This window comes from Hemibagrus wyckioides, linkage group LG23 (assembly GCF_019097595.1).
Source record: "Hemibagrus wyckioides isolate EC202008001 linkage group LG23, SWU_Hwy_1.0, whole genome shotgun sequence".
NCBI classification, from domain to species: Eukaryota; Metazoa; Chordata; class Actinopteri; order Siluriformes; family Bagridae; genus Hemibagrus; species Hemibagrus wyckioides.
Genome location: NC_080732.1, coordinates 14,251,850 through 14,279,199, shown reverse-complemented (window position 1 = coordinate 14,279,199; position 27,350 = coordinate 14,251,850). Strand labels below are relative to the sequence as shown.

At 39.7% G+C, this 27,350-nt stretch overlaps 1 protein-coding gene across 2 annotated transcripts in view; it reads right to left on the bottom strand.

The window, feature by feature from the left end:
• Positions 1-27,350, bottom strand: part of zfpm2a (zinc finger protein, FOG family member 2a) — a 155,634-nt gene that overhangs the window by 36,116 nt on the left and 92,168 nt on the right. For both annotated transcript variants that reach the window (XM_058376406.1, XM_058376404.1), the window contains one exon: positions 15,505-15,616. In XM_058376406.1, coding sequence (XP_058232389.1) covers positions 15,505-15,616 — 112 coding nt within the window. The remainder of the gene's footprint in view (positions 1-15,504; positions 15,617-27,350) is intronic.

Here is a 27,350-nt window from a genome sequence, read left to right as displayed (position 1 = left end):
TACATTGTGGTGAAAGAGGTGTGGCTTCTATGCAAAACTAAAGTGAAGGAGGCATGGCTTTTCTGCCATACTTTAGTAAAGGAGGTGTGGCCACTGTACCACATTGATGTGATGGAGGTGTGGCCTCTGTGCAACATTTTAATAAAGGATATGTGGCCTCTGTGCCTGTCGGTCTGAGTTAAGGAGGTGTGTCCTCTGTGCCACATTCTAATAAAGGAGGTGTGGCCTCTGTGCCTGTCAGTCTGATTAAAGGAGGTGTGGCCTCTGTGCCACATTCCAATGAAGGCAGCATGGTCTTTGTTCCAAATTCCAATAAAGGAGGTGTGGCCTTCGTTCCACATTCCAATGAGAAAAGTGTAGCCTCTGTGCCACAGTGTAATCAAATATGTGTGGCCTTTGCTTCTCATTCTAATGAAAGAGGTGTGGCCTTTGCTCCATGTTCTAGTGAAGGAGGTGTGACCTTTGCTCCATGTTCTAATGAAGGAGGTGTGACCTTTGCTCCATGTTCTAGTGAAGGAGGTGTGACCTTTGCTCCATGTTCTAGTGAAGGAGGTGTGACATTTGCTCCATGTTCTAGTGAAGGAGGTGTGACCTTTGCTCCATGTTCTAGTGAAGGAGGTGTGACATTTGCTCCATGTTCTAGTGAAGGAGGTGTGACCTTTGCTCCATGTTCTAGTGAAGGAGGTGTGACATTTGCTCCATGTTCTAGTGAAGGAGGTGTGACCTTTGCTCCATGTTCTAGTGAAGGAGGTGTGGCCTCTGCTCCACATTTTAATGAAGGAGGTATGACCTTTGCTCCATGTTCTAGTGAAGGTGTGACCTCTGCTCCACTTTCTAATGAAGGAGGTGTGTCCTCTACTTCACATTCTAATGTAGGAGGTGTGTCCTCTACTTCACATTTTAATGAAGGAGGTGTGACCTTTGCTCCATGTTCTAGTGAAGGAGGTGTGACCTTTGCTCCATGTTCTAGTGAAGGAGGTGTGACCTTTGCTCCATGTTCTAGTGAAGGAGGTGTGGCCTCTGCTCCACATTTTAATGAAGGAGGTGTGACCTTTGCTCCATGTTCTAGTGAAGGAGGTATGACCTTTGCTCCATGTTCTAGTGAAGGTGTGACCTCTGCTCCACTTTCTAATGAAGGAGGTGTGTCCTCTACTTCACATTCTAATGTAGGAGGTGTGTCCTCTACTTCACATTCTAATGAAGGAGGTGTGGCCTCTGCTTCACATTCTATTGTAGGGGGTGTGGCCTCTGCTTCACATTCTAATGAAGGAGGTGTGGCCTCTGCTCCACATTCTAATGAAGATGGTGTGGCCTCTACTTCACAATCTAATGAAGGAGGTGTGGCCTATACTTCACATTCTAATGTAGGAGGTGTGGCCTCTGCTCCACATTCTAATGAAGGAAGTGTGGCCTCTGCTTCACATTCTAATGTAGGTGGAGTGTCCTCTACTTCACATTCTAATGAAGGAGGTGTGGCCTTCGATCCACATTCTAATGAAGATGGTGTGGCCTCTACTTCACATTCTAATGAAGGAGGTGTGGCCTTCGATCCACATTCTAATGAAGATGGTGTGGCCTCTACTTCACATTCTAATGAAGGAGGTGTGGCCTTCGATCCACATTCTAATGAAGGAGGTGTGGCCTCTGCTGCACATTCTAATAAAGGAGGTGTGGCCTCATGCTCTGTACCTGACCCTCTTGAAAACTTATACTAGCTGCACAATATTGACATTCATCTTATCTTATTACCCTGAATCATATAATCCCTAACTTTTAGGATTATTAAGCATTTAAGCATCATTTTTAAAAATCATTATTTAATGATGTTTCTGCCTCTGAGAGCTTAATCTATTTATGAAGGCGGGACTGGCAGTGTGTAGCTCCACATAAAGTCAGCAAAAATGATAATATTAATTACGGCTCTCACAACCTCTTGAATAAAAACTAGCAGACTTTCAGTGACTTTAAATTCAGCGGGGTCTATAAGTTCGAGTTCAACCGGCAGGCAGGATGTTTGCGCGACATACGCCTATAAAGACGTGGTGTTAAAAAAAAAATAAAATAAAAATAAAACTAGCAGTACATTAAAGCGTTTCCGATGTCGATGCCCCTTCAACTTTGCAGCCTCTCCTGGCAGAAAATCGCCGTTAATCTGTTTCCCAGAGAGCAGAATTGGCCTCCTTCATGACCACTTTGTGAAGCTGGTCCCTCTTTGAATAATTCATGTTGGAAGAGCCACAGGCGAACACACACCCGGGTCTTCTGACGTGCTGAAATAGCTCAGCTATGAGAAATCCATCAGTGAATATAACACGTCGCAGACCCAACTTCAGCTTACCATCGAAACCAGCGTTTCAGGCGTCAAGCCTCTAATTCAATTACATCGTAGAAAGCGCAGGCGTTCCACGAGAAATGTTCAGCCGGCCTTCTACCGCCGCCTTCATGTACTCAGCTGTAATTAAAGCCTCCCTCTCTCCATTTTCCCCCCCTAGTTTTAAAGTCCTGCTATTTGCCTTTATCAGAGAGGCATTGGGGTGCAAGTTGGAGTGCGTCAATGAAATAAATGTTTCGCATTATTATTTTTCGCTCTGCTCTGAATGGGTTCATGTCGCCATGTACTATTTTTTAGCGAGACTGCTTGTGCTAGCGCGGCCCTTTCTCAATGCGACTCTGAAATTGGAATTACGTCGCCTTGATGTGGTCCGGCGAACAATGCTATTGTGACAATGTTGTCATTTTTCTTTCTTCTGCTGACAACTGCACCTTCTTTTTATGAGCGTGGCTTGCTGACGGAAGTGCATCTACTGTATGTAGAGTGACCACACACACACATACACGATCACAGGCATGACTTAAACACATTACACACAAGCTTTGCCAGTGCTCTATATTTCCTATATTAAAAAAAATAAAAATAAAAAAGACCAGATGATAAATCTTCTGTGTGTGCTTACTTACTTCCTAATACATGACGTGAAAATATTACTTGGACGTCATCCGTCTTTTTTGGTCAGAGAAACAAACAAAAGGAACCAAAAAAAGCTCGACCTTTTCACAGACAGGAAGTACTGATAATTCACTAACAATTTCTTTTCTTTTCTTCCTTTCTCCCCTCTCACATATCTTTTTTTTCCCCCTCTCTCTGTTTGGCCCTGGTTTCACCTTGTTGAGCCGTTGCCCTTCCATTAAAGGTAGCAACGGCTGCCAACTCGCTCGCAGCTTTCTCCGATTTGTCAGTCATGAAAGGAAAGCGGCTGGATGATAAATCTTATTTTGCCAGCTAAGGGCTTCTATCTCGCTGGGTGAAGAAAAATCCAGGGCCAAAAACACTTGCTGTTGCGCGTTCGGGAGCGCCGGATTTAAGCCTTGTCCGCTCTGATCAAACCAGGATTTATGGAAGCATCATAACTCCCGACAACACCCAGCAGCTTATTAATTTTATATATTTCTGTCTGTTCCCTGATATTTCCAGCCCTGACAGTCACTCAAGATAAGCCAAAAGCCCTCTGACAGGATAGAGTGTATATATATTTTTCACTGCTCCCTTTCCCTCCCTCTTTTTCTCTCTCTCTCTCTCTCTCTCTCTCTCCCTCCCTCTCTCTCTCTTCTCTCCACTGAATAGGTTTTAGCTGAGACCTTGAGAGTGCCTTGCGGTGGTTTGATTTGTTGTCATCTATTTTTTTTTGTCTTCTCAACCGGTTTTCAATCAACTTGAGCCCTAAAGAGTGGACAAGCTCTCACAGATACGTATTGTACATGCACGAATCATGTCAGAAACACAAAAACGCTGAAGCAAACAAACACAAAAAAAGGATACGACGTGCTAATTAACCGGGGAAAGAGCCTGAAGACGTTGTGTGTGCTTTACTCTTTTCTTCTGTTCGTGTCAGGAACCCTATGGGATCATTCCTATGTTATGTATGTATTGTATTAACATATTTAAGCTTTAATTAATGACATTACGTCGTGTAAGAAGAGGTCTCATTTTTCCCTGATGCATGCTTACAGTCTAGGTTGAAGCATGGCTTATGGTATACATTCTGTATTGCAGTGATTAAATGAAATGATTATGATTAATCTAATGATTATAATTAATACGAACAGAAAGCAAGGGTCTGCCTTGCAAATAAATAAATAAAATAATTATAGTAAATAATGTAAAAATATATATTTTTTTATTTTTGTTTTTAAATGAATGCAATAAAGGGTAAAGCTCTCCTGGGTTTTTAAAATAATTTATGTATTTAAATTAATATTACTAAATGAGTCATCAAAAAAATTATTTAAAAAAATATTTCCTGTGTTTCCAAAATAAATAAATAAATAAATAAATAAATAAATAAATAAATGGATCCTTTAAAGTTAAATATAAGTTAGTTTGTCATTTTTAAAATAATATTTAATTATGAATATATAATAATATATAATAATTATATATAAAAATATATAATAAAATTACTATTATTCTAATTATATAATATAAATAATTTGTATTATTTCCATGCAAAAGGATTTGGTTAGTTTTTTCATTTCAAGATTAGTTTATTTATTTATTTGTTTATTTATTTAATTTATTGAGCTCCATTTTCCAACTCAAACAGTGCTGCTTGGCTCAACAGCTTCAGTTCCACTCAACTTTATGTGTAGAGCACTTTTCACTAGATATACATTCAGATCCATAATAAAAAGCTCAGGGATGGAAGTCACTCTGACTTCTGACACTCTTCTATAGTTTGGTACGACCCTACAGTCTGCAGATGAGATAATCCAGTGATGCACAGTAGAGTCTCGGCTATGAGCCATTTTTGGGAAGCGCAGATTTCATCGGGAATAGCGTATGTAGTTTCATTAAATGGGCGTAGACTTGCCAATATTTTTAATTGCATCATTTACAACTGCAATTCGTCTCGTAGGCAGCAGAGGGCTCTAAATAAAAAAAATAAAAATAAATAAATAAATAAATAAATAAATTTGTCATGTCTTTTGGTAAGGCTGTTGGTCGTCTCATCGATAGCTGCATGAGTTCATCGACTGTCAATTTTCACGATCCTCAATAAGCCGGGATGACCTCTGGCATGTAACGTTTATGAGAGCATTATAGCCACGTTATGGTGCCATTCACAAAGACTGGACAGATGGTGCCTCCCATCATCATCTCTCTCTTTCTCTCTCTCTCTCTTCCTCATACACGACATAACACACACTACAACAGTTCCACACTCCACACACTGCCCCAACAGAGTATTAGCCTTCCATATTAGAGTTCCACAGGACAGGATGTGCCCTCATCGCTTCCATCACTCTCTTAGCATAAACAGCAACGACAGCTAAAAAAATGACCTACTGTAGAAAGTGAAAAGGAGAGAGAAGCGGTAGTATACAGATAGTATAACATCCCTTTCTGTACACGAACACACACACACACACACACACGAGGATGGATGGTGCTGTCTAGGCGAGCAGACACACTCTGTCATCCCGTTTTGTGTACCTACAGCAAGGCTGCACTCCGTGTCCCGTCACACCTCCTCGGAGAGGTCACAAGTGTGTGTCTTTCTCTCTTTCTCTCTTTACACACACATCCGTACAGACGCAGCATCATCACAGCTGCCTTTACAGTCTTATAATACAATAATAATAATACAATCTATAATGTTTTGTGGTTTGCATGGAGGACATAGTCCTGTTTTTAGGAGGATGTGCAGTATGTTAGATCAAAAATACACAAAAATCATCACAGCAACGTTACTTAATTAGAACCCAATATTAATGAACTATTAATATTAATGCCTATATGCTAATTTAAACCAATCCAGCCTTATTTTCGATATATATATATATATATGGATTATCTGATTATTATGTCTGTAATTTTTTATAAATAACCCAGGACAGCCTACCTGTAAGCCTTTCATTCAAGTACACCAGGCCTCCATATTTAATCAATTTTTCATACTCTAAATACACACTGGTCTCTGAGCACTATCAAAACTAGCATATAATCACATTAGCTTTTGCAGATTAATTATTTATTAGAAATTCTCTATTGTGGGCACCAATGTGGAGTAAAAAAAATAAAAATAAAAAATCGACCAGTGGAAGAGAAAAAAGAAAAAGAAAAAAGATACTAAATCCACTTATCCTGATCTCCAAATATGCTGGGAGATAAGCAGCAACCAAATAACACACTTAAAAAAAAATAAAAATGAGTCACAGAAGAAGAACGTGGGCGGATTTTCCTGATTTAGACTCTCTATCTTTTGCTCTTTAAAGCCACAATTGCATGTAGAACTGAAGTGTGAAAAACGACAAAATGTTAGGGAGATACTGTCATGTGCAAAGAGGAATTAAAAACGTAACCATTAGGAGGTTTGATAATGGGAAGCGGAGATCATACATACGTCCTAATGCAATCTTGAAAGGAGAGGACTAATATATATATATATCTATATATATATCTATATATATATATATATATATATATATATATATATATATATATATATATATATATATATATATTGTTTTTATTTTTTAGTTTGCTGATCTACTAGCCACTACCAGAGCGGTTGTATGGGGGTGGATGTGTGTGTGTGTGTGTGTGTGTGTTCTGTTAAAAGCTCCTGCTCCCACATTGACACAAAGCGTGCCAATCGATACACAAGCATTTCTCACCATCGATTATATAATTATGCTGGGTTAAATCATCGCGCCTACGCAGGCCTTTAAAGGATGGACTCCACACACACTATACATATACTCACACCACACACACACACACACACATACACATAAAGCTGTGGCACTCCAGGTTGCAGGTACTTCACAGGGCTGATTAGGATGCCGCTGGGGTGCTTTACATCACTCTTATTAGCCCCTGTGCTACACAATAGGATCATAATTAATGGCAGCAGCAGGACCCTGCTTGATCTTTACACGCTACTCTCTCTCTCTCTCTCTCTCTCTCTCTCTTTCTCTTTCTGCTTTTTCAATCTTTACACTTAACCTAGCTCTTATTTTCCCTGTTTGTTTTATGTATTTAAAAAAAATTGTGCTATATTTCCTCCGAATACAGTTTTTAAGCTGATGATATCTCAAGTCTGGGAATATATTTATTGATAAAGACTTCAAAACACTTCAGCATGTCGCTCTGAACAAAAAAGGCATCTGCCGGATAACAGAAATCTAAATATATGTCTTCACAGAATTAACTCAGAAATGGAGTAAGTAGAGCACAACATACCCATAATTATTAGTGGGGGAGCAAACATTTTGCAATAAAAATAATTAACTATATAAACACAGTAAAGTACATTTTCCATGTAATTTTCTCAACCACAAAAAAACAAAACAAAACTTGAGCAGGACTGAAAATGATCCTGACACACTGTGCAGTGAAAATGTGACGGAAAGAATCCTGGCATAGAATAACATTGCTTAACATTTTTATAAAAAAAAGTATTTGTAATTGTGTTACACAGTATCTCATATGTATGGGCAAAATTTGTAATTATTGATTACATTGTTCAACCAATTAAATTCTCTGTTAAAAATGGAAGAAACTTTGTAGTAAAAGCAAAGATTTTCACATAAAATTGCATGTTATAGCAAAAGAAAGCCAAATCACTTGTTCAATTAAATTTTTTTAAATGTTGCACATAGAGTGGACCTTAAAAAAGTCATAGCTACAAATTGTTAAAAATACACATACAGAATGGGGAGGAGGAAAAAAATGATAAGTAGTAGCTAAAAATGCTAAAAGCTATGCAGAAAGTAGAATAAAAATCGTTAAAACCTCATACAAAGTAGAGCCTAAATAAATTTTTTTACAAGTTGTAGCTACAAATTATTGAAAAATAAAACTATGCACATAGATTTAAATGAAACTTTTTACAAGTTGTAGCTACACATTGTTAAAACAATGCACATAGATTGGAGCTGATAGAAAATTTCTACATGTTGTAGCTAGAAATTTTAAAAACTATACACATAAAGTGGGGTTGATAGAAAATTTGTCAAAAAGTGTCAAAGCATGAACATTTAATAAGCTGTAGCTACAAATTATTAAAAGTACATGCATATATTGTGGCTAGATTAAAATTTTTACATGTTGTAGCTACAGATTACAAAAACTACACATAGATTGTGGTAAGATGGAAATTTCTTTGAAAAGTTGTAGCTAGAGATTATAAAAACTATGCACATTGAGTGCGGTTGACAGAAAATTTCTACAAGTTGTAGCTCAAAATTGCCAAATTTATGCACATAGAGTGGGGCTGAAGGAAAATTTCTACAATTTGTAGCTACAAAGTGTCACATGTATGAACACAGCGTGAGGCAGGAATGTTGTTGTTTTTTATAAGTTTTAATGCGTTTTTTTTTTTTAAATAATTATTAAAACTACACACAGATTATGGCTAGATGAAAATTTCTACAAGTAGAAACTATGCACATAGAGTTGGGTTGACAGAAAATTTCTACAAGCTGTAGCTCTAAATTGCTAAAATTATGCACATAGTATAGGGTTGGAGGAAAATGTAGTTGTAGTTGTAGCTACAAATTGACAAAAGTATGAACATAAAATGAGGCAGAAATGTTATTTTAAATAAGTTGTAGCTACGAATTGTTAAAACTACACACAGAGTGTGGATAGATGAAAATTTCTTCAATTTGGAGCTCTAAATTGGCAAAACTATGCACATAGAGCAAGGTTGCATGAACATTTCTACTAGTTCTAGATAGAAAGTGTCAAATGTATGCACATACAAAGGGGCAGGAATGTTTTTTTTATTAAGTTGTAGCTACAAATCATTAAAACTACACACAGTTTGAGGCTAGATGAAAATTTCTACAAATTGTAGCTACAAATTGACAAAAGTATGAACATAAAATGAGGCAGAAATGTTGTTTTTCTAAATAAGTTGTAGCTACAAATTGTTAGAACTGCACACATAGAGTGAGGGTGAACAAATTCTTCAGCTACAAATTGGTACATTGATACATAAACAAATGCACAAAATCTGTGTTCCAATTTACAATTTAGGCTGATCTTTTAAGCTGTACGTAGCTGTGTACAGAGCTGTAAAAACACCTCTCAGAAATTGTATTATAATTAAATAATTGCGTGTTATAATTCTGTATGAAGATGATTCTCAACTGCAACAATACGTTTTGTGTAGAGGCACATTTCTACATTTCGGAATTCGCAGCTCAGGCAGGGTTTATTTTAACACTCTCAATCTAATAAAAAATCATTCCTACGAATCTTAACACCTTCACAACACTTGGTATCTTGTAACAAGATGTAATTGTTGATTCTTGATCTAGCTGATGATTGATCGGGTTTTCTGTGAGGAGATTTCATTTTCTATAATGTGATTTCTTTAGAAGGAGGCCCCAGTGTTAGTGTTTTGCTACACAAACATTGGAGTTTTTTAAATTAACAAGCTGCATGTTTTATATCTTGTTAACGATATACGGCTTATACTGAAAGATCGAAGTTGTATGTTTATAGCTGATGTACGTGATAAGAGGAACCTGTTTTGTGGACATTCAACAAACTATAACAGATGCAAATTACGTGTCATTCTTGAATTAATAATATACTAATAAACACGTCAGGACATGCTGTTATTGGAAAATAATCATCTTCCTGGTAGAACTTCTCTTAGAAGAAGAACGAAGGTAGAACGATTTTTCCCATCAGTCAATCCCCCTCCCAAGATGAAAGTTTCGACACGATGCACATTGGCACTAGAAAAAGCTTTTAAAAAGACGACTTACCTGGAGTAAGTCTGAAGAAGTGACATATAGTGAGTGCACTATCTAGGGCACTATTTAACTGCAACAATATAAGTAGTAGGAAGCCATTTCCAATTCATCCAGTCACTTCTTAAACACATTACCTCATACACTCGCATCTCTCTCTCTCTCTCTCTCTCTCTCTCTCTCAACCCACCCCCACTCCCCCACCCCTTCTCTTCCTTCTCGCTCCCTCTCCTCCAGTCACACCAACCCTGACCGTGCACACTTACCGCCTGGCTCAGCGCAATCAATTATTGTTGCGACAGAATCATTAATAATTTCCTAATGAAAACGATTCTGTTGATCTCTGTTGTGTTTTAATTAAACATAATTACGCCGGCGCTCCGCACTGCGACGGGGACCCCTTCAGGGTACGACTAAGTTTTAATACACTGATAATGAATTTTTGACATTGTGTTCTGTTGTTTGGTTATTACGCACTCACAGTTTGCCTGGCTTTGCAGATAGCAGATAATAACCCAGGCACCTCACACTTCGCCACAGCGTGACGCACAAAGGGGAGGTTCAAGCAAAGAAACAATTAAAACGTGCCCCCTTTTTTTTTTCACGAGCGGTTTTTCCCTTCTGTGTTGGCTTTTATAGTGTTTGACAGGAACTTTTTTAATTCAATACCGGGAGTTTTGTGAAAAGTTAAGAAGTGGAGTATGTTGTACATTTTCACCGTTAGAAACACTGTCAACTTAATAATAGCATTTATTAATGTAACACGAGTAAGGAATAAAACACGATGTATGGGCAAGCTGAAAGAAGTGATGTGAAACAGAAGTTGATCATTTTCCTGTGCCTCCAAAGTCATTTTGAAAAATATTTCAAAGGGGAATATTTGCAAACAAACCAGTTATGTTACATCATATCAGTGTTATACACTGATCAGGCATAACATTATGACCACCCGCCTAATATTGTGTTGGTCCCCCGTTTGCTGCCAAAATAGCCCTGACTCTTCATACACTGTGTATTCTGACACCTTTCTATCAGAACCAGCATTAACTTCTTCAGCAATCTGAGCAACAGTAGCTCATCTGTTAGCTCGGATCACATGGACCAGTCTTCGCTCCCCACGTGCATCAATGAGCCTTGGTCGCCCATGACCCTGTCGCCGGTTCACCACTGTTCCTTCCTTGGACCACTTTTGATAGATACTGACCACTGCAGACCGGGAACACCTCCACAAGAGCTGCAGTTTTGCAGATGCTCTGATCCGGTCGACTAGCCATCACAATTTGTCCCTTGTCAAACTCGCTCAAATCCTTACGCTTGTCCATTTTTCCTGTTTCTAACACATCAACTTTGAGGACAAAATGTTCCCTTGCTGCCTAATATATCCCACCCACTAACAGGTGCCATGATGAGGAGATCATCAGTTATTCACTTCACCTGTCAGTGCTCATATAAGATATAAGCATGAAACTCCGTCCCTAATGCTGAAGATAATAGTTGTTCGGATATTCTTGTGCATTTTGGACACGCCATAAAACAGACAAAAAGTCTTTAACAAATGAACGTATTTATTGTTACTTAATGAAATTTGTGAACATTAAATCTTGTGCAGTTTGGACAGCTTTTAATAGATGACTTTAATAACAATGTAATATATATTTGTTAAACACTTTTTCTCTGTTTTATGGCAGGAAAATGTCCTAAATGCACAACGATTAGTATTAGGGGCGGAGTTTCGTGTCTCTCTATTTCCTCACAACTCGATTCCTACAAAATCAAACAAACCAAATGAAATTCTAACTATATTCTAATAGAAGCAGTACCTTTTCAATGCCAACAAATTTCTAAACGTTCAACAAGGATTCCTCCGCTTCCCATATCACCGTTGCTCAAATTTCCGCCGTTGCCTCGTCCTCAGCTTCCGCTCGTAGTTAGCCGTGTTAGCATGTCCGCGTGCAGTGTTTCCGTGTCGGAAAGAAGGGCATCTCGTGTTTAATGAGAGTTGCGTGGGAGCTGAAAGAAGCTGCTGGAGTGTGTAGACGGTGTATTGTGGCACTTGCAGGTGGATAATGAGTTATGGCGTTGAAGTGGAGAGGTTTAGTGCTGCCTGGATGAAGCCTCACTGTGAGCCTAATGTAAAACAAATGACACACTCGGCACAGTGAGATAAATATTTATTCTAGACCGTATGGTTATACCTAAACCGAAAAAAAACCCCTGTATATATATACTGACACGAGAAAAAGTCTTGCACTGTCTAATTTATAGTCTTCCTGTAGCTGTAGCATGACCCAATAGCAGACTGGATTTTGCCTGCTTGCTGGAGTTATTAGCCTGCAGTGTTCTATATATAGGTCGAAGCCTGTCCTGGTTGCTTGAAGCAACCCAAAGGGGAATCATTCTCGCCCATTTATAATGAATGATGCCACACAGGATGCTGGGATACATTCGTTAGTGGGACATTTTCTATACAACACCCTTATAGAACTTTTCAGCTCTGCCTCGGTTACATATTGCTACCATTACACAGATTACACGTCCCTGCGCGCCGACGTAATTACGAGCAACAAATAAGTCGCAACAAACCGCTCCGATCCTCTTCTATACATCAGGCGCTTCTGGTTATGCGATCGAGACCAACTTGTACAGCTCTGCACTTTTTTTCTGGGTAGTCTCATATAGTCGGTCTAATGGCAAAAAAAAAGATTACACATAATCGACTTGAACAGCTTATCAAAAACTTTAATGATTCAGCTGATAAACAGCACAAAGTTAAGTAGCCGGTTAAGAGGATAACTCCCCCACTGCAGTCTAGTGATTAGCCGACGAAGAACCAGGAGGCTGAAAATCCGCCAGTTGCAAATCCCGCTTGTTCACTCCGTTTCAGAACCCGAGTTGAGCCGAGTTATCCTTCACAATTCGCCCGGCTCCCGCCGTCGTTCCTGTACCGTTTTATATTTATTTATTTTTCCAAATGTCACCCGTCGTCATCAGGCTACTTAGCCGGAGCTTCATGTAAAGCTTTAAAATTGCGGTGTCAACGTGCCGCGATCCGCAACAATGGAGAGCGCTGTGACTCACCCACACGCGCTGTGATGGAAACGGGAGGCGACAGGGAGCCTCAGATCTCATCGCTGCGACTCTGTTATGTTTTGACAGCATGGGAAGGTTGTGTTGCCGTGCTGCTACGAAGATATTAAGATGTTGCTGCTGGATATCGTGGAACGCGAGCGGACGGGATGTAAAATTAAAAACGACTGTAAAACCTTTCTTATTAAATCGTCGTCTTTTCTGTTTTCAGCTTGATCGCCGTACGGTATCAAAAGGGAGATTTTTTTCTGAAACGATGCTTATAAGATGTCGTGTGTGTGTGTGTGTGTGTGTAGATGCTAGTGTGGGAAAATCTGTTAGCGAAATCTGGCACACGGCCAAATAACATTTTGAGACCTCAACTTTAAGAAACCATGAAGATATTTCAGGAGAAAGAAATGGGCTGTGTTTCAATCAGCTCACTAGTACACTAATCAGAGAGTCGGCCATTTTAAGGGACTCTCTCTCTCTTTCTCTTCTCTCTCTCTCTGTCTCTGTCACTCTTTCATCTCTCTTTCTCTCTCTCATTATTCTCTCTCTCTTGTTTACAAATCTAAATAGCTTGTTCTAATTAGTGATTTTTAATTTTATTTGACTTTCTTTATACGGTTTCTTTGAGTCTAGAGACTTTCAAGTGTTTAAAAAATGTTTTGGGGAAAAATCCACTAGCTAGCCTTCGATCCTGCTTGAAGTACGATGAAAGAAACCTATGTGATTAAACTAATAAATGTATCTGACTTATAAAACGTAAATATTTGATATTTCTTTGTTACAGTGACTGATACGGAAATTAGAAAATCACAAAAACTGATTCATCAGCCCAGACTCGTGCTACCGTATACCGATTCAGCAGCTAGGGAGCTAGCGGGCGGATTGAGACGCAGCCATGGAAATGTTTTCTAACCCAGCTTCCTGCTAAGATTATACATATCGGGTAAAATCTGCTAGTAAAAAACAGTCAGTCTGAATAAATGTCTAAACCCTTGCTAGCTAAGTGCGCTTTTCTCCTGATCAAACTTGTGCATAGTTATGTATGAGAACCCTAATCCACTCTGTCTATATTTGAAATGAATACAATCTTTATTCACATTTCTCTCTTTTCACTTTCGGTGGACGATACTGAGATGCAAGAGATTTTAGGATTTTCCCTAAAAATATATTTCAATCCAGCAACTACGTTCCCCAGACCACCACAAGTGCCTCTTATCTAGATTTGTTACGGTCGTCATGGTTACATGGTCACAGTGTATTAACCGTCTGGTAAACTCAATATAACTGATCATCATGTGTCTGTTCAATCAATTTCCTTTCTTCATCCCTTTTGTGTCCTTAAAACGTTCGCTTCCTCTTCAATCTGTACTTCAATTACACTACAATATTTTACAATACTAAATATTTTACAGATATTTTATCCAGATGTTTACTCAAAGCTTTTTTTGCACTAACAGGCTTATTCCATTTATCATCGTTACAACAGTTGTATTTTATGCATGTTATTTTAACTACTCTGTTTGCCTTAAATTGCCCCCTGGGGATAAGTAAAAATTTTTTGAATTGAATTGAATAACAGGGGCAGCATGGTGGCTTAGTGGTCAGCACTGTTGCCTCACAGCAAGAAGGTCCTGGGTTCGAACAAGCAGGGGCTTTCTGTGTGGAGTTTGCATGTTCTCCCTGTGCCTGCGTGGGTTTACTCCGGTTTCCTCCCACAATCCTAAAACATGTACATTAGGTTGACTGGTAATTCTAAATTGCCCATAGGAGTGAATGTGTGTGTGTGGTTGTCTGTCTATATGTGTGGCCCGGTGATGGACCGGTGACCTGTCCAGGGTGTACCCCTGCCTTTCGCCCAATGTGTGCTGGGATAGACTCCAGCAGACCCCCGTGACCCTAATTAGGAATAAAGCGGGATGAATACATGCTCCGAATGGATTTTACGGTAATCACCAGGTGCTTGAACTGCATGAAGCTTCATGACTACTGTATAATCATTAATATAATCAATAATAATTTCTCCCTTTGTTGCCACTCCTAGCACTAACACTTAACACTTTCCACCGAACACTTTCCTAATCAAACTCATGGCTGAATTTTGCATTGTTTTTGGCTCACCATGCAACCTTTCTTCTTCTCTCTTTCAGCTTCTCGTTCGGTATGAACATGATAAATAACTAAGTCATTTTCAAACAGATCCTTCCAAAAAAAAACCCCTGAAGAATGAAAAGTTTAAGTTTCATTTTTTTCCACATATACACACACGTATTATAGATACACAAAGATTTTGTAATAAATATTTTCTACACTAGTTAGTGTTGCACTACATGTACATTTCAGGCATTAGGCACACACCCTTATATTTTCACCTCAGAGCAATTGAAGGTTAAGGGCCTTGCTCAAGGGTCCAGCAGTGGCAGCTTATTGGACCTGGGATTCAAACTCACAACTTCCTGATCAGTAGTCCAGCATCTTACCCACTAAGCTACTATATCCTCCGAGTCTCGTCCACATTACATGTGAAAAGAAGAAAGGAATGAAGGTGTATACGAAGGAGGAGCAAAAAGAGAATGCAAGTGATGTGTGTGTGTGTGTGTGTGCGTGTGCGTGTGTGTGTGTGTGTGTGTGTGTGGTGGAGCGATAAACCTGGGATCTTACCTTTGCTGTACACCACGCAGTTGTTTTTGTTGTCTTCTGCTCCTTGCCAAGTCACATCCAGCAGCCACCTGGGGCCTGAGCTCAAAACTACTGGGACGGGGGCCTTGCTTTTCTGTAGGAGGAGAGATAACACACATACACACACACACACACACACACACACACACAATACACAAGGCATTAACTTACTTCAGCAGTGATTAGAGAGCACATTATTAAGAGCATGATATGCTCAGCCGGCACCCAGTGACGAACGCTAACACTTTCTGGAACGCCGGAAAAGCGGAAGAAAAACAACAAGGATCCCTCATGTAAGCTTGTTTTTTATTCCCCTTCTCTTCTCCCTGAGACTTTTCAGGGCCTCGCAGGATGCGCCGGGCTTTTACAAGAGCTGAGAATTATGGGAAAATATTTTGCACGGCGATCCCGGTGTCAGATCTCTCCCGATTAGCCGCTGATCTCGGGTGCCTGGGAAAATTACGGGAAGAATGCAGATGGCTTTCGGCGGGGAAGAGAAAGCCGAGGTGAACTTTGGGCGCGTTGTCCAATTGCTTATCGGCTCCGCGGGCCGGGAAGAATTTAAAGAATCGGTCTCCATTTCAAAGGGCGGCGGAGGTTAGGTGCCGTAATGCACCGGCGAGTTATTCTGAATGCGCAATATCGTTTTTCTTTTCGGGGCGCCTGGGTCGAGCTTGAAGTTATTTCTCTAAATCAAAAGTAGTGAAATAGGGGGCATTACTCTCCACGTGCCCTGATGTGGACAGAGGGCCACTGTGGCTGCCTGGCTGTTGTATTTATTCTCCACTTGATTTTTATTCAATTTGTACGTTTTTTTTTCCCTTCCAAATGCCATTTCCACCCTCCATACAAAGGGCAATGAGAGCCTGGAGTACATCATCGCTGAGCTGCACTGCTGTTACAGTAGCTATTGCTATTACTGGCAGGCAAAATGTCAGGCTTTCTAGGCCATTACTTGCCAACCCTCGGGCTCTCCTTCATTAGAGCGCCGCTGAAATGGTTTAGCTAACAGAAAATGGGTGGCGTGCCGTCTCTTTCTCTCTCTCTCTCTGTCTCTCTCTCTCTTGAGACACCATTACTTTTGCCAGCACTTTTTTTCCCCCATTTTTCGATTCTTCTCAGTATATGGAACATTATTTCACTGGATTGGAATATGATGTAAAATCTAATATCTTCTTCAGATCGTCACACTAGCATGAACGTATACGTAGCTCTTAAGCGGATCAGAATGATATAAATCATCACAACACACACACAAAACCGACAGCGTTCATTGAACAAAGGGATTAATTAGTAAACTGACTATCAATGTATTTACTATCAATGTAAACAAATGAATGGTTTCATGGCTGTGAGTCTGATCAGGACTCTGTTGGCTTTCGGTGTTTTCATGTCAGTTGGATAAGCTTAGCGGTTTAAGATACAAATTTTTATGATCAGGCAGGTGGAGTGTCTCAGGGAGCAGAAATGGGTTTGATATCGGCGTTTACTTTGAAGCTAGAAACTTTTGTGTGGACAAAACTGTGCTGTTAGAAGTTTCCGATGAAAATATCGCCCTTAGTAGGCTCGATAAAAACGGAAATACTTACGAAAAACTAAATCCCTGAGTGTTTATGAGCTTCATATTAAGCACCACTGTGTTGTGTGACATGATAAAGACGTTCAATGCTGAACATGGACACAATCATCCATCCATTTTCTATACCCACTTTATTCCTAATTAGGGTCACGGAGCCTATCCCAGCACACATTGGGCAAAAGGCAGGCGTACACCCTGAACAGGTCACCAGTCAATCAGAAGGCCACATATATAGACAGACAACCACACACACATTTTGGACTGTAGGAGGAAACCAGAGTACCCGGAGAGGCACAGGGAGAATATGCAAACTCCACACAGAAAGGCCCCTGAATGATCGAACCTGGGATTCTAACCCAGGACTTTCTTGCTGTAAGGCAACAGTGCTAACCACTAAGCCACCATGCTGCTAAACAGACACAAAATCAAATGATTCTTCAAATGTCTCAAATGATTCCTTGACCATCTCAAATGATTCTTCAAATGTCTCAAATGATTCCTTGCCCATCTCAAACAATTACTTGACCATCACAAATGATTCCTTAAATGTCTCAGATGATTCCTTGACCGTCTCAAACGATTCCCTGACCATCTCATATGATTCTTCAAATGTCTTAAATGATTCCTTGACCATCTCAAATGATTCCTCGCCCATCTCAAACAATTACTCGACCATCACAAATGATTCCTCAAATGTCTGAGATGATTCCTTGATCGTCTCAAATGATTCCTCGACTGGCCTAAATGATTCCTCGGACCAACCAAACGGCATGGCAATTGTTCCAAACCCCACTCAAAATTTTCACCTTGTTACAATCTTTTAAAATACATTAGCCTCCCTCCGCAACTCCGGGGTCGGTGATTCAATTCCCATGTCTACCCTGGAGTTCCCATGTTCTGGAGTTCCCATGCATTATGGGCATTATGGGGGAGTTTCCTCTGCTTTCCTTCCCCCAGTCCAAATGCATGTGTTGTAAGCTGATTGGCATGTCTCAATAGTCTATACTGTGTGAATGGGTGTGTGGTTATACCCAGAGATCGTCCCTCTTCATTATACCCAGAGTTCCCTGGGATAGACGCCAGGTTTCTTGTGATCCTGTATAGGATAAGCTCTACAGAATAAGGATGGATGCATGAATCGTGCTCCTTTTATGTGTAGTAATTAAACATAATGTTCAAAGAGAATAAATTAGTACTGATGTCACTGGCCAGGGGATCATGAGTGAAGCAACAGGGAAACATTCACCTCTTCAATTAGAGGCAAAACTGGCCATCCATGGTAGGGATGGCTGTCTCACTGTCTTTCTCTCTGTCTGTCTCTCTCTGTCTATCACAGCACCATTAGGCAATCAAAGGCGTCTAAACTCGGGTATGCAGTGTACAGAACTATGCAGGAGTGTGTTACGCTGCCCTGTGACCCAGCACGAGGCTGGACGTAGTTCGATTAGGAATAGAGGAATTGTCATATCCATCAAAATGAAAGACTACAGATTTGCAAAATGATGGTTTTAAAAGATTTAAACACTCTCAGCAGTTACAAAGCTAGATATCCTGTGTCTGTTTCTCTCTCTCTCTCTGTATGTGTGTGTGTGTTTAGCCCCCTCTCTCAGCTTCTCTCTCTCCTCCCCCTCGTCTCAATGTTCTCTCGTTTTTCATCTCGGCTCGCTTGCTGCTCGCCGTGTAAGAGATACAGTGGGCGAAACAGTGAAGTCAGCGGCCCAGTGATTACCAACCGATGCTCCAAATTCGCTATAAAATGAAAATCAATATTTCCACAAGTCGCTGCGACATAAAAGATAACCTCTATTGATTTTTCCCCGACTTAGGCTAGCGTGATAAGATCTAATATAAATTTTCAGGCGCTCGGATTTGGATCAGGACGCGAGAGCAGGGGCTGCCGATAAACTTCCCCTTTTCACATCCGATAAATATATATATATTTTTTTTAAACTTCCTCCCGTTTTTTCCTTCTCTTCTTCTCCCCCTCCCCGCCTTGTTCACGGAGCACACTATTTATAATTGGCCCGGTGCGAAAAAAGCGCAAAGCTCCTATCAGGAATAGGCTCTAATGTTTTTTTTATTATGGGGAAGCCAAAGCCAGTTCCAGATAATTTGGAAATTTCAGGGGGGATTGTGATGGAGCTGATGGCAGCACGGGAACCTGTAATAGCCTGTGTGCCCGACTGATTAAATGTTGCTGTAGATGAAAGAGACCTGCCTTCGCTGCAATAAATTAACCGATTGCGCAAATCCCAAATCGCCGCTAATCCGCCCTTGATACGGTGATCCTCTGATCAGCTGAAGGAGGTGAGGGGAAGAAAGAGAACGCTAACGCTCTCGGTGTCCGTGACTTCTACTGAGCTAATGATAGCACCGCTGACCTTCATGACACGCCTTTTTTAGTGCAGATCTTTACTCTCCAGGTCGCCACAAATCAATCCCGGAAGACGACTTGGAAGTATATTGCTTTCCAGGATATTTTCCTTCCTATTTTTTCTTTTATCTCTAACTGTTTTATGGACAAAAAGATGAATGATACACAGACATAAACAGACAACACCACAAATTTTGTTCTATCCTCTTAGTGAGAATTAAGGTTTTGGTCTGAATTGTAATGAATTTACTGCTGCTTTCCTAGTTTCGTTTAACCTTGTTTAAAGTCGTACATTTATTTGCACAGAAATTAAAAAGCTAATATTCGCTGGCAAAAATGTTCATTTAGCAACGAGGTTAGACATGGAATCTGTTGAGCTTAAAAAGCAGGGAAAACAATAACCTTTAACAAAAAAATAAATAAATAAATAAATGAAAAATTCTGGTTCAACGTTGAAGTTAAAGAAAGGTCTGTAAAGTAAAGTTACAGAAAAAAAACAAATCAAGACATAAACGAGACGAATCTAAACAAAAGTAAACACCACGCAAAATAAACAAAGCTGAAACATGGCAAAGCAAAACAAAAACAAAATGAATCAAAGCAAAAATAAATAAATAAATAAACACAAAATGTAAATAAATTTAATAAATAAATTAAATAAATTCTTTTTTAAATAAAAAAAATAAAAAAACTAAATCACATAAAAACCAAAATAATAAAGGAACATTTGACAGATGGCACTAACAGCTTTTTAAAGTCAGCATTGCTTTATTAACATTATATGTTTAATGTTTTGGGGTTTTTTTGTGCCTTATTTATTTATTTATTTATTTATTTATTTATTTATTTATTTATTTTCAACAATTTCATTCGATTTGTTAAATACCTCCTGGTGTATATAGTGCTTAGGTTATATTTCTGTACCAGGTCTCATTAAAGGTCATGAAGAGCTTCTGAAATATCAATAAAATATTTTGTGATGCTGCTTAGAAAACTGACCAAAGTAGAAAAAGTGAAACTTTAGGAACCATGCTCTCTGTTCATTGATTGTGTGTGTGTGTGTGTGTAGTGATGTAGTGTCTAAGTCCATGCTCAGTATTATAAATAATGAGTAAACTATTAACACAGATGTTACACACACACACACACACACACACACACACAGGCAGATGCTTTCATCTGAAAATAATGACAATTTATAAAGTTGGAATATTTTCAGTAGTTGTTTAGTTTTTCAGATAAATTTCTGTTAATATCTAAACCCTTTACAAAAATCTTAAACAAAAGAGTTACTGAAAGAATTTAATAATTTATATTTAATAATTTAATAATTTATATTTAATAATTTAATAATTGTATAATAATAATGTTCTGTACACAATAAAGACTAAGACATCATTCAGAAACCTGCTCAGAAACAACTCATTTTGAAAAAGAAAAAAAAAACAAAAAGAAGCTTTTGAGCACAGACAGGCCCGAGTCCTGGTCTAAACCCGGTCCAGTCTCGAGAAGGAACCTTGTCTTCTTCTTGTTGGACGTGTGTGTAAGGTGTAAGGGCGAGTGTTTGGAGGAGAGGTGTGCATGTCCATGTGAGGGACCCGACCTGTCCTAAGATGTGTGTTTACAACCTTAAGCGCCCTCACACACCTCGATAACACCCTGTGCAATTAGTTGTTCGCTATGATGAAACAAATTGCATGTGGTCAACTGGAAATTTCATTAAGGCAGATTTACCTCTAGCTCTCGTTATCGCCGCATATTAATATTTCCTCTGGCCTGCGGCATGGATGACTTACAGAAGGGAGGGAGAATTAAAAAAAAAAAAATAAAAATTGTTTCTGTCCTGTTATGTAGACCTACATATATTAGACAGAAATAATCATGGGTTGAATAATAATAATAATAACAATAATAATAATAATAATAATAATTATTATTATTATTAATTATTATTATTATTTAAAAAAAAAAATATATATATATATATATATATATATATATATATATATTTTTTTTTTTTTTGATTTGATGATTTATGTGTGCATAAATATATATATATATATATATATATATATATATATATATATATATATATATATATATATATATATATATATATATATTTAATCTCCTTCTTTTTATTTACTCTTTCATATGCTAAATAAAAGGTCCAAATCGCTATCTGTTCATGAAATATTGCCACATCTCGAGTCTGTCATCCCCCCCCCCATTTAAAATGGCAGTGGTTTCATCGGCTAAAATGAAAAGATACCTCCTTGGTGCCTTTATTTATTTATTTCTTTTTTATTATTATTATTATATTTATTTATTTATTTATTTTCCATGCCAGCATCTGCTATTGGGAGGCTAAATAACAGAAATATGCAAGAAGAAATTGCACGCTAATTCCCTTTGGAGATAGATCTTGGCGGCTGCCCTGTCATAAATCAGAGAATTTTTTCGATATGAAATGAGGCAAGCTGCTCTAATCATTTCTGCATTTCAAATTGGATCACTGGCTCAATCGCTTTGGCTTTTTAAACTGCTTGCCTAAGAGCAAATGTGAGGTGGGAGATAATGGGAGAAGGGAAGGAGGAGGAGGAGGCGGGGGGGTGGGGGGTGGCTGGTGGTGTGTGTGGGGGGGGAGAAATCTCTGCCGCGCCGCGCCGTACTTAGTTTACTGCTTGAGTGAAAAAGAATGCTTTCTCCCCCTCCTCCACTCCCCTCCTCCCCCCCGGCTTTTTCTTTTCAACTTTGTTAAATTGACTTTTTCTTTTGAAATCGATAAAATTCAGAATCGCCCGTGCGCCCGCTGCCGCCAATCTTTTAAGGAACACCCATTAAGGTTCCCACAAGTCATTATTTTCTAGCACTCGCAGTAACTACAGAGACGGCATGCTGTATATTGATTTGAAATCTTCTCTCCCCCCCCCCCACATTTGATTGCATGCTGATTCAGTCACTGAAAAGCTTTATGTTGGCCTAAATAACATACTGTGCCGTGTCAACACTAGATACCGACACTGAAGTAAAGGATTAATGTAAAGGGTACATCGAGCGATCTGTCGATAACGTGCGATTTTTCTTCGCTTAAATGCGGGAGGGCGACTCGGTTGTCCCGTTTCTGTTCGGCAAACACCGTTGTAACGACGTTAAATAGCCTTTATCTGACCTTCAGTGACTGTCTTTTCAGCTTATTGGTTATCTGTCTGTGTTTTCCTTCCTGTAATGCAAGACACGACCAATAAAGTAAGTGTCAATAAATAAAAAAGAAGAGAGGGAGCATAACGAGAACGAGGGAGGTGTGTGTGTGTGTGTGTGTGTGTGTGGCAGCCAATTCCAAGCATCTTAGATTCTCCCAAAGCTTGAGGCATAGAAGTTTGCTCCAAGTCTAAAGTCATCCAGTTTACTGCAAGCTTAGCTTGCCTTCAGGACCACACCACCCTCTCTCTCTCTCTCTCTCTCTCTCTCTCTCTTTCTCTCACTCACTCCCTCACTCACTCCACTCTCTCCCTCACACACACACACACACACACAATATCTCTGATTGCTATTATTACTATATAAATTATTTGTGAATATCTATCTATCTATCTATCTATCTATCTATCTATCTATCTATCTATCTATCTATCTATCTATCTATCTATCTGTCTGTCTGTCTGTCTGTCTGTCTGTCTGTCTGTCTGTCTGTAAACCAGAAAGTCAGAACTAAAAGCAACAAGTATAAAATAAAATAAAATAAAATGAAACAAACAAATAAATAAATAAATAAATAGATTTTTTGTTTTTATGTCAATAATTAAATTGTCCCTCGTACCTTGTTTCCCTATGTTCCATTTGGATGCTTAAGTGTGTCATGATTTATGTGTGTATAAATACTGTACATACAAATGACATAGATAAAGACAACTTGAAAAAAAGAAAAAAAGAAAACCGTGGTATAATCTCAGAGAGCGGGGTCAGTGTGCTGTCCATGAAGAGAAAACAAACACTGAGCTCTGCAGATATATCTGGTGACGTTTGTCCAAATCTAAACAGTATGCTCAACGGCAACATAAACCGACACGTACATCACATCGCACTGGGGGTGCGCTGGAGCTGAAACAAACAGCCCAATTATTAAAATAAATAAAAACCTTATATGTAAAACACTGCTCTTTGTCTGGGATGACTTCTTACAGTGTTTGCCTCAAATATTACACCCTATATGGTATAATTTTTCCGTTCTGTTTGAAACAGTCAAAACGCTGTCTTGTTAAAAATAAAATAAAATAAAATAAAGGGGAAAAAAGCCCAAAAGAATAATGTTTGTTAAAAAATGTTGTTTAGTCTAGACGAGCTTGTTGTGGCTGGAATAAGATTTCAGCGTCGGTAAATAATAATCTGTTATTAAACATGTCCACCCCCCCCACACCCCCCAAAGAGTGCTATGAACAGACACACATTTCCAAGCGTTATGTGGAAATTCCACATTACACCACAATACATAGTGTTCAAACACGAAGCACTGACACTGGAGACTCCTTCCAGAAATGTGAAATCTCTTCACAGTATCAATACTTACACACATTTCTATTAAGTGTTTATGTGGATCATGTGTCATACCGGTCCCTGTGGACGTTTTTACTATACAAATGATATCGAATAAGAAATCTTGCTGGAACTATTTGTCAAAGCTACTGTTTTAGAAAATTAATCAACACCTTCTGAGCTCTCGTATTAAAGGAACCGGTTACTCCAAATCACGGTTTCTTATTCTACATGGTACTTCTGAAATCTCTGACGTTTCTCGAAGTGACCTTTTAAAAAATTCTTAACAAGTTCTGGGAAGTGTAACTTTTGAAACTGGGGTTATTAAAACACTTTGCAAAGTTCTTCCTGGTAAAATCCAACAGATGCCAAAGATATTACTTAACCGGGCTTAGGACTGCACTGGATGTGATCTTTGCCACCTTTGTTGCAGAGGCGTCCATTTGCATAATCTCAGAAGGGCTGCACTAGATGCATGGCATGATTTTTAAGGCCGCACTTTTGAGCGAGAAGTCATCGCAAATCCACTTTAAAGAGCGGCGGTATTTACTCAAATGAACGGCTAAAAGATAGAGAGGGTGAACTTGCCCCCTGCCGATGCATTAGACATGAACCCGGTTATCAATGAGTTTCAGAACGTTGGATGCTAGAAGAAGGGTTCCGTGGTCTCTTTGTTACTCAATTAAGTTTACCAACGACCCCTGCGGCCAAATATTCCTGTATGTATTTGACAGCCTTGTAGGCTAGATGTGCTAGACCACCGGGATAGACGACCAGACGCTGTCCAGACGTCCGCTTCTCTGGCCCCTATAGGGCGTTTTTATCCCACGAGACAACCGTCTGCGATAGCGCACCAGATGACCGTGCGAGCAGGAAAATAATCATGATTTTCACACTGAATACTTTCATTTGGTGCTGTTTCTCCATCTGGAGTGATGGGATGGGAGGATCATTGGCATCCAAAAAAAAGGGAGAGAGAGCGGATGAATGACTGCAAGTTTCAGAGAAGGTTAGAAATACAACCAAGTTTAAGCTTGGAGATGGTTGATAAGGGTCAGGGCATGATGCGGGTGGGGTATAAGGGCTACCCTCTTCTTTTTTTTTTGGGAAAGATGCAAGGTTACAGCTTTGATATCTAAGCCAACAAGACACAGAGGGACACCATGAGATTGAAGTGTCAGATCTAAGTCAGGGAAGCGAGTCATGTTATGAATTATAGATTGCATGTGAAAACCAGCTTCAACTCAAATGCCACTGTGGAATCTTACAAGTTGACTAAACAAACTAAAAAATAAAAATCACAACCAAAAGCAAAGGCATTCAACATTAACCACATGGACATTTGAAAGAGGACTGCCAAATTTCAAATGTCACAAACAGTTACTGATACTTAGAAATGTGTGTGTTTGTGTGTGAACGGGTCAGCTAGCCACCTCGCCCACTTCACTCGCTTCACTACCAATTAGCTCGCTCTCGGAGTGTAATGTGGAATTCCAGTGGGGGACTCGTGTTTGCGAACAAGAACAATTGCGGATTATCTCGGCTGCTTTTTCAAGGAAGATGCTTCGGTGTCCCATAAAGGGAGCCTTGACAGTGACAGATGGCAAAGCAGCTGGTGCCGCTCATACCCCTCTCAATCACACTCGGCTATGTTTGCTGTAGAGTTTATTGGTGTATGGCCACACCTTTGGCAAGATCTCCTTGTACAAACCAAGGGAGAAAATACTGTGTACAGTCTTGCTGATCGTGTCCTGATTAAAGCGGATTAATGTCCTGAAGATCACCAAATGGTCCTTGATTTTGAAACATTTCAAAGCTACCCATGATACTATTGCAGATCTCCATATATAGGGCAAGAGTTTACTATATTCCAAAGGTTTAAACTTATCACTTGGTGAAGAAGGTGTCTCTGGAAACTGAAGGTGTTTAGATCAACATGCTAGCCTGAGGACCCTCTAATAATACTTTTATGCCCTCCACAGCTAGACCTAACCTGAGAGACCAAAAATCTCTTCCCAAATACTTCCTGATTAAGGTTATCTGGTGGCATGATGGTACAGCAGGCAGTGTTGCTGCCCCACAGTTTCATGGTCCTTGGTTCGATCTGGAACTCAGGTTAAGGAGTAACCCTTTTTGTGCCCAAGTTGGTTCTCCAGTTTCCTCCCACTTCCCAAAAACATGTCGGTGCATTGGCTATGCTGATCTGCCCCTAGGAGTGAAGGACTGGTGCCCCTAGGAGTGAAGGACTGGTGCTTCTAGGAGTGAAAAACTGGTGCCCCTAGAAGTGAAGCACAGGTGCCCCTAGGAGGGAAGCACTGGTGCCCCTAGGAGTGAAGCACTGGTGCCCTTGGTGTGCACAGGGTTTATTATCCAGGGTTTATTCTCACCTTGCACCCAGTATTCTGAGGTAGGTTCAGCACCTCCCCAGTGGACTCCTGACCAGGATAAAGTGCTTATAGAAGTATCAGTCACCTTGAAATACCTTCCCAATTACTTCTAGACCAGTTCAGATCACTTCAAGTTTCTTCCCATCTCATTAGCATACCCATAATTTGAGGCCACCCAAAAGTTGTTTTTTTTTTATCTCTGTCCTACTCTCAAAGCAGTACACTCCTGAGAATTCCTGTTCTTGCTGGCATTTTCCTGACCTGAGATCAGCTTGACCTCACTGTCCCACCGGGTGCTTGTCTAACAAATTGTGAAGATCATGCTTTGAGCAAAAAAGGAACCTTGCCAAATAATAGACCCTGAGTAAGCTCAAACAGTAAATAAACATTGCTGTTTAGAGTGTTAGACCCCAGAACTGGGAAAAGAGACATTATCGAATGACATTTTTGCGGCGTGTATCAGCAGATGGCATTCAACGAACTTCGACTCAAGTCATCGCGCTGCGTTGGGCGACATGGTAAATGCGATCACATCATTTCCTGCGATCGTGCCAAGCTACGTCGCCGTCACTTGAGTCACAATGCGCTTCTGCTTATCATCCCTGTGCCGTATCTGCTTGCCTGTCTGAGCTGATGGAGGAAATAAAAAAAAAGCGGGTGGGGGGGAGCATTTGGGGGCTGAATGTCAGGTTCACTTGTAGATGAAGTCGACTATGTATTATCTAAGCGCTGCTCAGCTGTAGCCCTGGGAAACGCTGTGTGTGATGAACGCAACCCTGTCGTCTCACTGAGCGGGGACCTTTAGAGATGAAAAAAAGAACAATGCATCCCATATACCCCTCCTCTGCAAGGTCATGACCCTGTTCTGCTATATCCCTCTGGAGCTGGATTGTCCAGGAAGCTGAGAGGCATATTTTAAAGGAAGTCTTCTTAAGCAGCCTCGGTGTTCAGCTGT